Source organism: Hylaeus anthracinus, unplaced genomic scaffold, assembly GCF_026225885.1.
Source record: "Hylaeus anthracinus isolate JK02 unplaced genomic scaffold, UHH_iyHylAnth1.0_haploid 0, whole genome shotgun sequence".
In the NCBI taxonomy this organism is placed as follows: Eukaryota; Metazoa; Arthropoda; class Insecta; order Hymenoptera; family Colletidae; genus Hylaeus; species Hylaeus anthracinus.
This window is the reverse complement of record NW_026533254.1, coordinates 826439-844356: the sequence shown is the minus strand read 5'-3', so window position 1 is coordinate 844356 and position 17918 is coordinate 826439. Positions and strand designations below refer to the sequence as shown.

The 17918-nt window shown below is 34.9% G+C and overlaps 1 protein-coding gene across 5 annotated transcripts in view; it reads right to left on the bottom strand.

Moving 5' to 3' along the window:
• Nucleotides 1–220: 220 nt before the first annotated feature.
• The window catches only part of LOC128891076 (acetylcholine receptor subunit alpha-like), a 271049-nt gene continuing 253351 nt past the window's right edge, over nucleotides 221–17918 (bottom strand). For all 5 annotated transcript variants that reach the window (XM_054150303.1, XM_054150644.1, XM_054150382.1 and 2 more), the window contains exons 9-12: nucleotides 3534–3680; nucleotides 3064–3222; nucleotides 1715–1964; nucleotides 221–606 (exon numbers count right to left, since the gene is read on the bottom strand). In XM_054150303.1, the coding sequence (XP_054006278.1) occupies nucleotides 415–606; nucleotides 1715–1964; nucleotides 3064–3222; nucleotides 3534–3680 (748 nt within the window). In that variant the 3' untranslated portion in view covers nucleotides 221–414. The remainder of the gene's footprint in view (nucleotides 607–1714; nucleotides 1965–3063; nucleotides 3223–3533; nucleotides 3681–17918) is intronic.

The window sequence follows — 17918 nt, the reverse complement described above, 5'->3', positions numbered from 1 at the left end:
GTTATAAGATTACCGACATGTTTCGAACGTTTCTCGTTCGGAGAAATCTCACCCCTGGCCCGAGTCAGCTTACTCGTTATCATTTCAATTGCGTTTCAGGAACAAAACATTTCACATTTTCTCGTAAACTTGAAACTTGAAACCGAAGTAGTAGTTTTTATAATTTGTATTTCCTTGGATCTTCTTCGTTCGTTTCTCTCCTCTATTTTTTTTTCTTCCGAAGCACGAAGCACGGTGTACGTCGTATACTTTACAATCGTTTTAGAAAATGGAGCCCTTTTACCGTAATTTCGTTACCGAACGTTGATGGAAGTTGGAAGTTCCTGAGACTAGAATGGGATTCCGGGTTGGTACCAAGTTACTTCCGGGCGTTGGTCCTTAGTCTTTATCTACGGTACAGAGCTCAGGCATAGACTATTGCGGCGGGCAGTTTACTACCGTTGTGGTTGCAAAATCGCTGAATTTTTTATCAATCGGAACCCGGTCATCGTAGAGGGTCGGTGCTTGTAAGATAATTCCAGCCGTGCCAACCAGGACCGCCAAAGTGAAAATCCAAAGGAACAGTCTGTCTAGGACCATCGCCACGTACTTCCAGTCCTCTTTCACCTTTTCACAAATTATTAACGTCAGATTGCTAAATACAGAATGCAGGAACTCTAACGTTAATTTTAAGATTGAAATTGGAATATTGATTTGCAACTCGAAGACTTAAGGTGTGATATTGATTCATTACTTCTAGGTAAGAATTGTTGAATTACGTTTATATAAGTATGTCTTTCAGCTTTTCACAAATTATTAATGTCAGATTGCTAAATACAGAATGCAGGAACTCTAACGTTAATTTTAAGATTGAAATGGGAATATTAATTTTTAATTGGCACACTTGAGGTGTGATCTTAATTAACTACATCCTGCTAAAGATGATCGAATTACGTTTACAGAAGTACATTTATAGACCTTTCATATTAATGTTCGTATCACAAAAATTTCATCTCCTTGGGATTTCTTATATGCGTTCTACATAATATATTATATGTAGGAATTAATTCTATGCCTTTCTATAATAACCTTACCATTTATTTAAAAAGAAAAATTATAGCACTTACGACCTTTCTTCAGTTATACGAGAGAGCAGTATAATATAGTTGTAAAACCAAACGACGCTGCAACCTGTGTTTTTTTTCATGACAGTTGGTACATTAATGTAACAAAGTGGTGGACAAATATTTCTGTTTGTACTAGAGTTACAAATAATTAAATATGAAAGTAGAGAATTAATTTCTACACCTAATATTTGGAATATCTTTATATTATTCGCAAAACCAACATTTCTCAACTTTTTAGATAAATTTTATATTTAAAGAAACATAACTCGAATTCAGAACATAATCGATAAATAATTTAAATACTATTATTACTATTACTATTAAATTACCCTTTTAAGATTTGTTTTATACCGATAAGATGTTCTCAGCCGAATGTTCAGAACCCAAAAAACTTGCAAAATATGTATGCACTCATACCGACGAAGAAACGATTTTCGAGAGTTTAGAAACTAATAATAAGCGATAAAGTCACAGTATTTTTGAATGATAATAACTGTAGACACTAATAATTATAGACGTGTCCCGCGAAAAAACAATTGAAACTTATAATGCGACGAAGGCTTATTATTTCAATTCTCCTTTATTCTTAAAGATACTAAAAAGATTACCTTGGTCGAATCCTCGAGCATTTTGGTGTGTTCCGCGATGAAACGCACACAAATGCAAGATTTGTGAATTTCAGGAGGGCAACGCGAATGCGAAAATGGTGGAGGACTTCGTAGAACTGGACTTTTCACTTCTTCGATACCTGCTTCCCCGGAAACGGAGAGATTATCGCACTCGGATTGAAGAGGAAGCGGCGGTAACGTTGGTCCGTGAATTAAACAACTCCCACCGAATCTTGCACCATCCGTTAGGCTGAATTGGGAACAAAACATTCCAATTCTAGGTAAAAAGTTCCCTTACTGTATGATATTCGATGCCTCAGCGAAACCAGAAATTATAATACATGTTTCGTTATCTCGTGGTAGGAAATCTCATTTCACTAAAATATTGTGTTTAATAAAATTTCGTTAGCAACGAAACGTACGAGTTGATCGAATTTATCATTATATTTTATATGCATATATTTATGCATAACGAAATCAAACCTCGTTTACGATGAATTTGCCCATTTGTTTGACGATAGAAAATTCATTTATTAGTCTAGCGTTTCTACCGAATGAAACATAGTTTTTACATTCGCTTAATATATCAGCATTCGAATTTATTAGTCTTTTTTTACGATTCTATTACGGCAAAATAATTTATTCCCAGTTTTATACTTTTGATATGGATTTTAATTTGTATTATAGCGATGTTTAGATCATAATAAAACACGCTGACTTTAAAAATCTGATTGTTATTAACTTATGTATGCAATGAATGCGACCATTTGTTTGATAATAGAAAATTCATTTGTTGGTCCAACATTTATACTAAATAAAACAGTTTTTGTTTTTTACATTCGTTTTATATCAGCAGACAAACTTATTAATTTTTGTTTACGATTCTAGTATCGCAAAATAATTTATTCCCAGTTTCATACTTTTGCTACGGGTTTTAAATTGTATTATAGCGATGTTTAGATCATAATAAAATACGCTGACTTCAAAAATCTAATTTTCATTAACTTATGTAAATTTATATTCGGTATAGCTCTTATATTTTGTATTAACTAGAGACCGTGGTCTTTAATATTATTAGTATTACTTTACAGTTCTGCCTTGTCATTTGCCTTTAAATTGGGAATCTATTCCGAACTGCTTGCCAAATTAATTTACGTTATTAGAATCGCTAATTCGCTAGGCCTCTAATCTTTCCCTATTTCTTCCACCCTAAATTTTAATAATATACTTCATCCTCTATGATTCGAATTTAACCTGTATGCACGTTTACTAACGTAACGGTGGTATACATGCAAATTTGTAATGCAAATTTCGTAAAATTTCCGAAGTTTATAGTTAATCGTCGATACCTGGAAGGTGAGAGGTCTTCTTTCGAAGGAACACGACTATGAAATCGCTTAGGTGTTAGATGCTCTTCGCTGTCCTCTTGAGTGGATGAACGATAGGGATAATAGCAAGCCTTCTCTTTTCCCCTGACAGTTCTCATTAACACTCTGCTAGAAGTATATCTATGAATAAGAGCAAATGTATACGGTGTACGATATCATTGAAAGACTCGGATATTATTTACAACTATTGATTAACCCTTTGCGATCCTATGTCGAATGAGGCTCGACAAAAGTGTACTGAAATCAGAGAATTCCAAGTGCAAAGGGTTAAGTGATTACTTCAGGTAGTCACTTAACGTTATAACCGTTATTTAAATAGTACAAGTATATTGTTTTCTATACGCGCAAAGGACATTTTCAACATTTTATTATAACATTTTCAGATGTGTGCTACTTTACGCAATATTTCTAAGAAATCGTGACATTCTTACCTATTCGTATCAAATTTATATTGAGGCCTTCGCATGACCAGCAAGCGAGGAAGAATGTGGATAAAAACTCTTTTTACCCAAGGAGCCATTTTGTGTGTTTGCGGTGACCGGAAGTGGACGTTCAGGACAACCACGGTTACGCATATACTGTAACATACAACGAAATTAAAACTGGTTTAGTACGATTCTTGAAATTTAATAAATCGTTATTTAATTTCGCATACGGAGAATAAAATTTCGGGCATCGTACATTGTATTTGCAATCTAAATTCGAAATATGTTCATCATATCCGGGGTAATTGTTATTCGTTTCATTACCCTTGTTTCGTTTCGGGCGTTCTAATTAGAGAAATGCAAGCACCCAGTAACAAATACATTGTTCCATGCATTGTTTATTTTTTGAAACGGAAATAAGCTATAGCTATACGCATATAGCTGTAGCCTATTTCTAAAATTAAGATACAACAAATAGATGTGAAAAACAATTGAATCCACCATTAAATGTTTCATTATTCTAAGAGATATTTTATATTTACGAAATATGCTTACTCGAAGAATATTACATACATATATATATAAAACCAATTTTTATATTTGATCTTTATAGAATAAAGTACAATCAAATGTACTTCAAATGTACAATCAAATGCAGCACATAACACATAAAATAATATAAGTAAGCATAAATATAAAATATTCTTTAGGCGTCCATACTTTATATATACAAAATATTTTTTAAATAAATATAATTTTTAAATATAAAATAGTTCTTGGTATTCCTTAAATTAATCGTCCTTTTATATATAGAGGGTGAGGAATTTTAAACAGGTCACCTAAATAACTCGCTTGTTTTTGAAGATAGGAAAAAATGCATTAGATCAAACTTGGAGGTGGATAAAATTGATAATATATATGAATTGATATTTTTCTGTAGGTGGAGATATATATACATATATATATCAATTTTTCTGTAGGTAGATATATATATATATCTCCACCTACAGAAAAATTGATAATACCAGATTATGAGCCCACCGATACCAAGTAAGTTTGATCTAATGCATTTATATATATACCTCTCTCTCTCTCTCTCTCTCTCTCTCTCTCTCTATATATATATATATATATAGTTATTTAGGTGACCTGTTTAAAATGCCCCACCCTGTATATACAAAAGGACAATTATTTTAAGGAATACCAAGAACTATTTTATATTTAGAAATTATATTTATTTAAAAAATATTTTATATATATAAAGCATGGACAGCTGAAGTTTATTTTATATTTATGCTTACTTATATTATTTTCTATGTTTGCTCAAAGTACATTTGATTGTACTTTATCCCATAAAGATCGAACATAAAAAGTGGTTTTATTTCGTTAACTAAACTAACTACTAACAATCAGTCACATCCTGCTTATTTGTTGGAACTAACGATCCCAATTAAATTAGACCATTCTGGTGATATTAGGAAAATGGTATGCTCGTAAAGTAAGATTCATACTTTACAGACACCGTAAGACCTTCTGTTTTTATGATTTTCAATCATCGGAAAGAGGAAGGAAATCTCCATGGACGACCAAGGCAAATTGCTATAACATATAACCGGGAGTGGCTGCGGTGGAACGACAGAATGTAAATCTCACGAGGCCATTTATAATGGAGATCTATTCTGCGATGGCTGGTCTTAGCAGCTGGTACTGAGGGACAGACTACGATTTAAATTGGAGCTGGTTCCTTTGACTCGACTTGGAACCATTTATCGGCTCGGAACTTGTCTTTCTACCGACGCCTTCTTCCTCTCCTTTTATGTTTGTCCTTTGTCTGCCCGCAGGAAATCGTATTAATTGATTCGAGATGAATTAAATATATAATTTCGTGTAACCTAGATAACTCAGATAGCAAGTTTTATTACTGCAAATTAGATATTCTATCAAATCAAAATGAAACGAAATTCTGTTTTTGATAAATTCTTACTACTTGAAAAGACAATAACGCATGACCTTCCGTACCAAGCATGACGAAATAAAACCTAAGCGAATTATTTACAATAGGTTCACCATATTTTTTGTCATATTTCATCTGCATTTATGAAACATTTGGATCGATTTTTATAAGGTAAATCGTTTTGAAAGTAGACGTTCGTAAAAACGACGTTTAAACTTTTTGGTTTCCAATACATTTCAATATTTATCTACGTAATACAATATTTGTTTACGTAATACACCGTTAATGCGTATTTGATACGAAAAGAAGAAGCTTTCCCGACATCTCAGCGAAGGAGGCAATTTCCATTCCACCAAATGAAATTAAAAAACTCATCCCGTACCAAAATATCTTAAACACATCACATCAAACAATAGCAAGAGATGAATGGAAGAAACTATGGACCACCACCCAAAGAACCAAAATCCACGAGATTGCACAAGATTTTTATCAACCAATACCCACTTACAACTTGAACAGAAAATAAAGAGTAATCATGACTAGACTCAGAGTAGGCCACTCTAAAATAACACGTGAATACTTAATAAAGAAAACAGACACTCTACAATGCGATCTCTGCAAAATCAAAACAATAATCAAGCACTTACTATTCGAATGCCGAAAGACGAAAATATCAATTAAAACCAGACTCGGCCCTAATTTCTCAAGATCACGTACAAAACACCATCAAATATTTGAGACACACCAACCTATTTCACAAAATATAAAATATCCTCGTCGCTAATGACCATGCAGTTGATGCGACGTACAGCCTCTATTTAAAAAAAAAGGAAAAGAAAAAGCTTTCCATTCGTGGCTCACGTGGACAAAAGTATCTCCACATACTAAGTTTCTCTATAAAATCCTCTAAAAATCTATAAAAGATCCTGTATAAGTCTTTAGTAAAATGTATCCATTGAGTTTAAAGTTTAAGCACAGTGACTCGCATTAATATTAGGACACTACAATACTTTATTCATTATCGCAATAAACACCTGATCATAATGCAGTTGATATATTTTTTGTTGTGTAATACGTTAGGATGTACATACATTCTGTTTAACAGAAATGTAAATTTCATTTACTTAACACATCGAATTCGTAACATAACAAACAATTTACTAGATAATGTATTATACTTCATGCCTCGTTCTTCGAAGATCTAATGTAGTAGTACTCGTTCCTATGGTATTTCACTTAAAACATCATATCGCGGAATGGGAGAAAGTAATGAACGATCGAGTACATCTTCGATATTGTTAGAGACTATAAAATAAAATTCGCGAATCTCTCGATTCAATTGAATGCTCGGGGCCGTTAAACTCACACAAAGGAGGAAAACCGTGATCTCTGAGACGCCATTGATGTCCTTATTAACCCTTTGCACTCAAGAGGTGACTCTCAGTCACCATTAGGTTTCACGCAGCAAATATACAATACCTAATAGTTTAGAATTCATGGCAATAGAATGCTAAGAAACATCTCGAGTTGCTGGTAGATACCAGAATAAAAGGTCTCGAGTGCAAAGGGTTCATATTGTCTGGGGCACGATACAACTCATTCATGTCTGACCATTTCTCGCCAATTCTACTTACGGAGTTTGTTAACCCTTTGCACTCGAGAGGCGACTCTCAGTTACCATTAGGTTTCACGGAGGAATTCTACAGTACCTAATGTTTCTTTAGGTTAAATTTCTTCGGAGCTCGGCGTATTAATAAAATGATTGTCGGTGAAGTAAAGGTGACCTTATTCTAAAATCTCGATAGCTTAGAACTCATAGCATTAGAATGCTAAGAAACATCTCGAATTGCTGGAAGATACCAGAAAAAAATTCCTCGAGTGCAAAGGGTTAACAAAGGCGCCGTCGTCGAATCCGACTCGTGCGACGGAGAGTTTTGTATCTCCGTATTTTCTTACACCTAAACTTAACGGCTCAAAGAGGTTTATAATTAACCTGAAAAAATTAAACGAGTATATTCCTATTGTTCATTTTTAAATGGAGGATCGGAAGACTGCCGCAAACTTGTTAGCAAGAAACGATTTCATAGTCTCTCTGGACATTACTGATGCTTACTTTGTGGTAAACGTAGACAACTCATGTAGGAAATATCTTCGGTTTACATTTATTGTTATAATGTGGGATCAAATTACCCGCCAGCCGCAGATATGGTGCGCGTAATTAGGTGTGCATGGGTGTGTGTTTGAAGAGCGCGAATCAGGAAGCATGATAGATGGAATGTTTGTAAACGAGTGTATGATTGGCAAGAATGGAGACAGAGCGAGGAAGAATGAGTGCGGGAGAGACAGAGAATGCAAGAGACCGTGAGCGAACGTGAGGATGAATGTTAGAATGTAAGGAGAAGCGAGTGTGAATAGTTGAATAAAGAACGTTTTGTAAAAACGTAAAAGGTTTGATATTAGTCCCCGGAATTCCTACAATAATAATAGGATAAGGAACGACTCAAACCGTATTTGCACGTTGCAATTTAGCAAAAGATACATTGACAAGCACAGACACGTTTCGTCAACAGCACAGGTTACATAGTAACAGACTGTAAGTAAGAAGACTGTACGTACAATAATCCTTTGCGAGTCATAATAAGCGCGAAATATAAATTGCTTATCTCAACAACATTACATTTAATTTTACATTCAATAAATTTCCATGATTCTTAATTAATAACTCTTCATCTTGGTCGACGGTTAAGATTGTTCACAAACATGACGTTCAATAAGCTGTAAGCACACTTCGTACAATTTCTGTTCGATAGTCGACGCGATCGTTCACAATTCTAATATGGAACGGAAAAGCAAAAGTATATCGTGTATACCACGAAGGTTAAATAGGTATTCAATAAAGAAAAATAATGATAAGAACATAAAAGCCTGCTTTCAGTCTGCTTTCAGACGAGATCATTGACGCAGTCACGATTCAATTATATTAATTATTACAATAGTGAAATTAATATTTGGTACATAATGCCTTCCCTTTTATAAAATTTTCAATAGTGATATTTTGAAAGGCAGAGCTTTTGTTCTATCGAAACCTCTCCTACACGGAGAAGTCCCGGTATGTTAAATGTTTATTGGCTCGATGAGGAAAAAGCCGTGCGACATAAAAAAAAACCCAGAATGATATAAATATTTCACAAGAAATGTTAAAATATGGAGGATGTGAACGATTTATAATGTTTACGTCTTAACGCTTCGAGTGATCTCAAACAAGTGTCGTTAGAATTGAAATTCGTCCGAAGGGCAACGATTTCCCCACTCTTGTCGATAGAAGCTTCTAGAATCTTCTAGAAGCTCGATTCTAATGTTTAATTTCAATATGGCCATTGCCATATATGGTAATTTGCGAAGAGATCGTTGCCCCTGTTTTCGCGTTGCTAGGCGCCACTCCTCGATCGCGAGTCGGTTTGGAGTCGCCTGTAAATTCATCGCCCACTCGATCCGCTCAGCTGTCTTGAGCTGTCGAGAATCCGTCGCCAGCAAACAGCGACGGATCAGCTGCTTCGAAAAATCGATATATTGATTGCACGCAGGTTTGAATGTATATGATATAATACATATGTGAGCACGGCCTGCCGTGGAGTTCTGGACTACTGATTCCGACCACCGAAGTGTGTATCTTTTGGCTCGATTAATGGAGCAACCTTGGCCGACGAAACTGAATGTTTGATAGGCGTGTTAGCTACGAGGAGTGTAATGTCTCCTCGAAACATTGTGGTATGTTTGGGGATCGAGCGAACGATGATGAATTCGCATCTTACTCAGTCGCGACGAATAATGCCGTTCGCGGCTGAACAGCTTTGCTCCAATTATTTTATGAGTAATTACTCCCTGATTGTTAGTACTACATCTTATGGTACAATCGATACGAGGAAAGATCGGTTCCCGCATTTGTGTATAGAAGTCATAGCCGAGAAGCGGATTATAGACAATGGCAGGTAATTTGAACGTAGGGAACAGTAGGTTAATAATCGAAGTAAAGGAGAGGAGACGGTGGGTTGGTAAGTAGGAGAAGGAGGAAAACAAATTGGGTCGATAATCGGGCGATAATTAGAAGGTGGGATAGGTTAATGACCTCGGTTAATAAAAACCTTGCTTTAGAAGAGGGGAGCAGATGTAGACGGGAAAGGGAAAGAACCGGGTGAAGCGGGCATTACGAACGATAGAAATTTGCCGCGGTAGAGGAAAAGAGACAACAATAGGGAAGGAACTATCGAGGACCATGCAGTGGTTATCATACTTCAAATAGTTACAATTTGCATATTATTCCTGAAAAATTCACGAGCACGCCGCTGCATTCTTTTGGATGCAAATGGATAACGGAGACACGAATCATCGATTACCTCGTCGACGATCATAATTGGGCACCAAGTTCCAATAGTGTATCGTTTGAAAAGAATTCCATTCCATTCAACGAGAATTTTATTTATTTTTTTAACACTAGGTTTACGGAGATTTCTTATCAGATTTTTATTATCGATTTAATGGTTTAACAAAGGAAGTCAATTTATTAAAATTAATTAGGAGGTTTGAACAAAAATGAAAAAGTGTGGGGAATCTTTTGTTAATTTTGCTGCAGGAATTTTTCATAAAAGTGCACACTTTATATACGAACACTTTTGAAAATATTGTAAACAGGTACGTGAGCAGATTGTAAATTAAACTTCGAATATATACTTGTCTTTTTATAAGTCTATATGTCTTTTATTAGTGGTTGGCAAAAAATATAAACCATTTCTATAAAACGTTGTGCAACATGACCGTACTCCGTGAACCTAGTGTTAATAAGATAGATTTTGGAATGATTGTAACTCAAATAATTGTAATTAATTAATTATTATAACATAATTATTGTTCCCTATATCCAATCTATCGCATATGTTTAGTACTGGATATTCCAAATGCAATAATTATATTCACATGGTTCCACAAATAGATTTTAGTTCTTGGTTGTATCGTCAACAACTCACACTATGTATGCTTATTACAAGAGACAACAAAAGCTAAGGGTAACGTTAGCTTAAATTCCGATGTACGTAGCTGCAAACATACTTGCATATTTTAACGACTGTGTTTACAAACATACCAGGCAACGAAACTAGTCGATATTACAAACCTCGTAAAGTATAATATTAAATTATATATACGAACTATATATGAAAATATGTATATAAAATATATCAAATTTATATACATGAATGTATATATTAATTAGATATTGTTTTGTTTCAGACTGATTTTATATGAAGCATTATGAATTAAGTACACGATCTATGTACACGAACTCTATATGAAATAAATCAAAATTAGTAAAGATATTTTTTGAAAATATCTCGAGAACTAATAATTCTTTTGCCATGGTACCCTAATCATTTTTTACGTAGAACGAACAGAAGAAACGATCTGTGTTAAAAGAAATATGAATTTCTATTTAAAGAAATGATGCAATTGTTAATTGCATATGCACTGCTGCATCTAAACAAAATTTAAAGGCCTACAGATGTAGTGCTCTTCGAATCATTTATCTTTCTCCTGTGGCATTTTTTCGTAAATGGAATAATAATGGAGTTATGACTTGAAACAATTGCGTGGACCTCCCTGTATATATGAAATATATCAAAATTACATGTACGTATATGAATATATATGAAAATTAGATGTTCATTTGATTAAAACTAATTTTATGTGAAACATTATGAATTAAATACACGAACTTTATATGCCTGTTAACACTAAACCCAGCGACGTTCATTTGTAACTATTTCTATCGTGATGGGACAAATGACTAGTCTTAAAGACACTATTCAATTAAATGTCAAAACATTTTACGTGGAACCGAATAAAATAATGCGCGAAACAATTGTATATACTTCATGTATTGCATACAGGAAATAAAGCTGAAAACGATCATTTGACTAACCTTGACTGGTAAGTTTAGTGTTAATTAGACTCAACGTTTTTATGTACTATACATACATCTCGATTACTTTATCTCTCATCACAGAGAAAAATATAAAAGGACGAAGTAAACAATCGCAAAGGGTCGAAAATCGAAGTATTCGTAAGATCCTTGATTCCATCGTTAATCGTTACGAATTTCTCTTCGGTTGGCTCCATTTCTTTCTCGCCTCTCACGTTGCTCGTCTCATATTTTTTGCAAAGCTCTTCCGTGCCCGCGCTTCTTTCTTCGTGACTGATGGGCAACGATGATGAAGCGACTTGGAAATTTGTAGGACAGCGGTTCTCTAGCGTGACGTAGACTACTCCCGAGAGAAAAAGAATAAAAAGTATCAGGGATCGTAAACGGCGAGCCCGAGAGTATTTCCGAGCTCCAATTTCGTCAGGCATCGTTTGACGATCACTTTTTCACAAAGTACGTTTCGTTGTAAAAATGTATTGTTAGTCGGCAGTGGATCGATTATGTTTCATCGGGTCGATCGACGAATTATCGCGTAAATAAAAAACATTTTTGCGAGTCACGCGATTATAAGCTTCTAGGTGTAAGTAAAAATAGCCAGGAACAGTTTACGTAGAACATCGTTTGACATCTCGAAGTGGGCGATTATCTGTCTCTGATTTTGGGGAGCAATGGTCGCTTTAAGTGAGCGAACCAAAAATATACTATTTAACTCTTTGAAGTTAGTTGAGTTAAAAGCTATCCCACCTTTTGCTTAGTTTTACTATTTTATTTAAAGTTTTTCATTCATGTGGCAACACTATGAATTAACGGTAAAAGTACGATAAGTGGAATTAGAAATGTATACAAGTCAAAAAGCGTTAGCAAGTTGTCGACACTGTTCGTCCGTGCAGCTTGAGTTTTATTTTTCACGTAAACTTCAGGAACTTAAAATTTCATGTACCTTATTATTTGTATTTTAGGTTGAAATTATAGACATTAAAATATTTGTTTTTCATCTTATTGTTTTGTGTGTTGAGTTAAAATTATAAGTAATAAATATTATGTTACCTCTGTTACTAACGCTTAACCTATACCTACTAATCTATACCTAAACTACATTATTTTGGAGATTACCATGCAATTTTAAGCTTTTAAAAATTAAGGAGAATGAATTTAAAAACTGATTTCACAAAGTGGGTATTTTGATCGAAAAGAGAAACACTGATTTAGAAGCATTTAATTTAAGGTTTCGCTTTTACGTTTAATGTTTCAACAAAAAATTAAAATACTTTTAGTTTGGACTAGTGGTTAATATTCTACTGCTACTGTTTCCGTTCGTCAATTTAATCTCTGCCTATACGTTATACTTTTTGCGTCGCTTTATCTCGCATCCCTCGCCGAAAGCCATTCGGCACTTGGATTCAAAGACCGTTCATTTTTCACACTGGCACACAGTTGCAGCCACATGAATGCTAATCGCGTTCGAAAAACCAGCTCACGTTTCCGAGGCGTATTCCGAGGAGTAACCGAAAAGTAAACTTATGCTGCTGACTGAGCAATCGCACCAAGTCCCAACTGAAAAATCTGTGAGATATCTACCATTCGAAAAAGTTGCAATTCTAGACACTTTGTTTCATCGCAATAAAGCCGATCTTTGATACAAAGTATTGTATGATTTAATTAACCCTTTGCGCTCGAGTGGCGCCTCTAGGGCGACATATGTAATTTAAAAGTGACTTTTTGAACATGCAATTTTAATTTTACTTATATCAGAATACAGCTAATTATAAATTGTAATAATAATTCATTGAGCCACAAATGTTCGTAGATGTTTCTTTTCGAAGTAGAGTTTTTTGGTTTTACAAAAATTTATTATACGAGATTTTTACAAGAATCTTTTTTTGGAGAGCATTCGATTTCCTGTAAAAATATACCAGTTCATATTATTTCAGTTATTTAATTTTTAGAATATAAACATCGGAATGCAAAAAGTTTTCTTTTCCATATATTTTAAGTGGGAGAATTCGATCTAAGAATTGAAATAGAGAGCTGAAACTTGTAGAAAATTCATTTTTAGTCATTTAGAAATATTTAAGACTACACCAGTATTAAAATTTAAAGAACCACTTTTCTAAGAATCACTCTAATATGTGATCTAACCAGTGTAACGACCCCACAACATAATAACTTTACCGCTCGAGTTATTATTTGTTTAGAATTAATAGTTGCGAGGCTTTATCCACGACGCGTATTATATTCCAACGATACGATTCAATCCTTACCTAACCTTCCCAATGGTTACCCTTTACCGGGAGATACCGATCCTACGGTTACCCTTGATTGGGAGATACGAATCTTTCCTTTCTTATTTTTTACCTAATCTTCCCAACGGTTACCCTTTACCTGGAGATACCGACTCTACGGTTACCCTTTACCGGGAGATACCAATTCCCAGCAGCTATCTGACTTCGCGTCAGAGTCGTCTGCGATTTCTACTCCACCCTCAATCTTTGGATCCATTGAAATAAACAGGACTAATCGTATCTTTTTCGATTCTTGAATTCAACCCACTCGCAGGGCTCACACGCGCGTCGCTATCGCCCTGACTCGTAACCGACTTTAAAATTATGTGCAACTCTACATTTTCGAAAAACATTTATAAGTCCTGCAAAACTCATTCTTTCGAAACTTGGTGGATGGCAGTGTGCTAGTATAAAGTAATATCATTAAAAATTGCAAACGATTTTGCAAATTACGAATTTTACGAAAATTGAACCTAAATAGGAATTTATTTTATTCTGAAAATATTATAACATGAACCTTACTTTCACTCTTTTTTATATTTTTGCAAATGGTTTGCATTTTGTGGGTTCTTGCACATTCAAATTTCCTATAAATGCATTAACACCCGCAGTCTACTTATGACCACTTATATACGTATAAATGTGTGTCGCAATTTATAAATCCTTTTCATCGATTCTCGTTCTTGATCCACTATTCGAGCATACCCTACATGTAACGATACACTCTATACGCGTTCAAATTCTCATGTAAGAATTCCCTTCTTTTGAAATCATGATACCTTGATATGAAACTTTTATTCCCATTGATCGATCGTAGCCCGTTACCATGGCTATTCCAACGGATGTTCGATCATGTCAAAAGAACAAAGTAAGAGAAAAGTGCACGGTTCGATCTCATGCGAATGGTTTTATCGAGAAAAAGAAGGGGAACGTTAAGAAAGAGCAAAAAGGGATACCCAATCGAGCCGTTGAGCTCGTAACAAAAAAATTGTAAAACTTTGTAACACCTTCGCCCTGCCATTTAATACAACGATGGACGCCTGAACGGAGTGTCGCGGTACCGTCCAACTTTCAAACTTGTTTAAAGTTCGGATGCGGTCTTATCAATTGCACGAAAACTTTCTATCCGGTTTTTCCTTTTCCTATTCAGTCTTTGCTCTCCACGATTCGCTGCCATAACTTCTTTCTCATTATTCTTTCTTCGCTTTTTTACACCGACAGCTGACTTTTATATTTTTTGATTGGCAAAATGTAACCGATCGTTACTTCTGCTGCCGATGTGCTTCTAATTTATATCTGATACGATACGCTAATGGTATTAGGTTGGTGCACATGAAATGTCGTCTATATATAAATGAAACTCTAACTACTAACTGCTTTTGTATTTGTCAGTTTGGTTATGGGGTTAAGGTATAAAAGAACTGTTCACGCGCGTTTTCCACTATGTAAAGTAAATATTTATTCAAGTAAAGATATTTAATACATATTAATGAACCTCGACTATTGCCGCGATCGTACGCATGGAACACATTAAAAAACAATAAAAGCACATCAGCAGATGTCGCTGCCACGATCCAAGCCGCTGTCGATATATTTCTTAACAGTATTCACATAATTCTGTATCTTTATTAATTATGAGTGCATTTCTTCTAATTCATTGCAATAAGATTCTGCATTAATTATACAATCAGACAATAGAAAATAATGATGAATAAGTTAATTTTTCAATAAAAACTCACCAGCTTCGAATTGTTCGAATCAGAGTTAGATTATTGTAACATTCACACAACCTTATTCAATAGTTAACTTTTTGTTTTTAGCAATTTCCATCATCATCTTCACAAATGTATTGTCATATAAAAAAATTACAAGAATGTTTCTAGTGTCCATAATTGTCGATGATAAAGTTTTAATGTTTTTATTCTAAACATCTTTAGTAGTTTAATGTGTGTGCCTTACAGTATATTTCTTCCTCATTTAAATGATTACTAGACTGCAGATCTTTATGCCAAATAAAATCTTTGCAAAAGAACCTACGCAAACTGGATCTAAATAGAAATTTATTTTATTCTGCAAATATTATAACATGAACTTTACTTTCAATCTTTTTTATATTCTTGTATATTGATTGCATTTTCTGGTTCTTGCACATTCAAATTTCCAATAAATGCATAAAGATCCGCAGTCTAATGATTACAATCAATTGATGACAGAGCAAACTAAAATGGATGTTATTGACTAGGTGATTGAAACACTGGAAAAACGATATTTCATATGCACCAACCTAAGAGAATAGTAAGTTACTAGTAATGTTACTTTTCGAGCCGGTTATCGAGTAGTATGGCGACTTGTTAATTATTAATTCTTTAGTTACAGATTCCTTAATAAACTGTATTGATTCTCTTACATTGTGAATCCCAAAAGGCCCGACGACATTTATCTACTTCTTCATCGTAATTCACGTGTAATTGTAATTATAGATTTTTCGTTTTAAATTAAACTGTGAATCCCAAGAAACTCGACGACATTTACCTACTTTTTCATCGTCTTCACGTCTAATTGTAATTATGGATCTTTCGTTTAAAATAAAACAAAAGAATATTCTTTATTGCTTCCCTTGGGCTTGAATTTTACACCCTCCTTACTCTACCTTAATTCTACCTCGCCTTCTTTTCAGCACTCCAACCTTCTTTATTCTACATCCATACACTCCTCTCGCAGCCTCCACACCACACAACTCTCGATTTTCTCCTCCTTCCTTCTAAATACCTCCACATTTACTCATAATTCACCCTCTTTGCTTCCCTCATCCTCTCTCCTCTTCCTCCCTTCTGCTTAACCTTTCCATGCTCATCATCCATCCCTCCTCCTTTCCTTCATCCCCTAGAATCTTTCCAACGTTTTCCTGTTACCCTCCTTCTTGATCTATTCCTATACTATCCCCCCTGCCTCCAAAGATGCCACCACGTCTTTTCCTCCACCCCACATCACCGTTTCTCCTTTTCCTCTCAATACCTCGCCTCTCTCACCTCATTCCTGATTCTGAACCTTGCCACCCTCCTCCATCTAAGTACTCTCCTCCAGCACTTCCGTAAATATACTGGTATCGCTTCTTTCTTTACCTTCTTGAACAATGTACTGAACTTAGAATTCAACATTTTTTCCCAACTTTCTATCCTTTGGCTATCTCTATCTTTTCTATTTTCTCATATTCTATCCTCTCCCTTCCACCCCTTCTTTCTTTACCTTCTTAAACGATTTACTGAATTTAGAATTCCAAACATTTGTCCCACCTTTTTATCTTTTGGCTATCTCTATCTTTTCTATTTCCTCATATTTTATCCTCCCCCTCTCGCTCCTTCTAACCACCTCCTTTATACTCAGTTCCCTCATTTCTACAAATTCTTTCCTACCATTCTCTCACTCTGATACCACCTCCATCTGCCCTCTCTTCTTCTTATCATCTCCAAACAGTTCCTCGCTTCTCCCTCCACTTCCCAACTTCTTTCTCAAATTCCCAAGCCTTCTTTCTTGTCAACGTCCTAAGCTTCATCCTCTGCAATTCCTTTCTAAAAAATAATCGTATATATTCCAAGTGATTTGAATCTTCTTAAAAAATAAAATTCTAAAGCCACTTTTGAAAAATTCTTGCATTTGCATCCCGGAGTGATTAATTTGGAAAAGTCCTCTGAATAATGATGAATGTGACATCTATATTTGCGTACTTGCAGGACGGAGAAATGATTAGTTTCCCCGAAGCTCGGGAAAAAGAGGCAAAGAGGAAACGGTACCGATCTCACGGGTACAATTTGAAAGTTAAATCGTGTTCAACTTGCAAATCGTTCGCTTCGGCTCTATTGGCAGGTAGGGGTGGAATGGAGTTCGTTGATTACTCTGCACCACCCTCCGATTGAATCTTAATCGAGATAGTGTCAGGATCAAGGCCCGAACAACTAGTAATCATATTTTTTTACCTCGACTAGACGATTCGATTTTTCGCTCTTATCGATATTTCGAAATTACATTTCTATCCCATTTGAGACCAACTTTTTTAGAAGATGACATTAATCGATGGAAAACGGTTGTCATTGCATCGATCAGTGTATCGAAGAACGAGAAGTTGTAAAATATTGTTTCTTTTTTAAATAAGGATAAGTATGTGTTCGAGATAGTACCTAAGATAG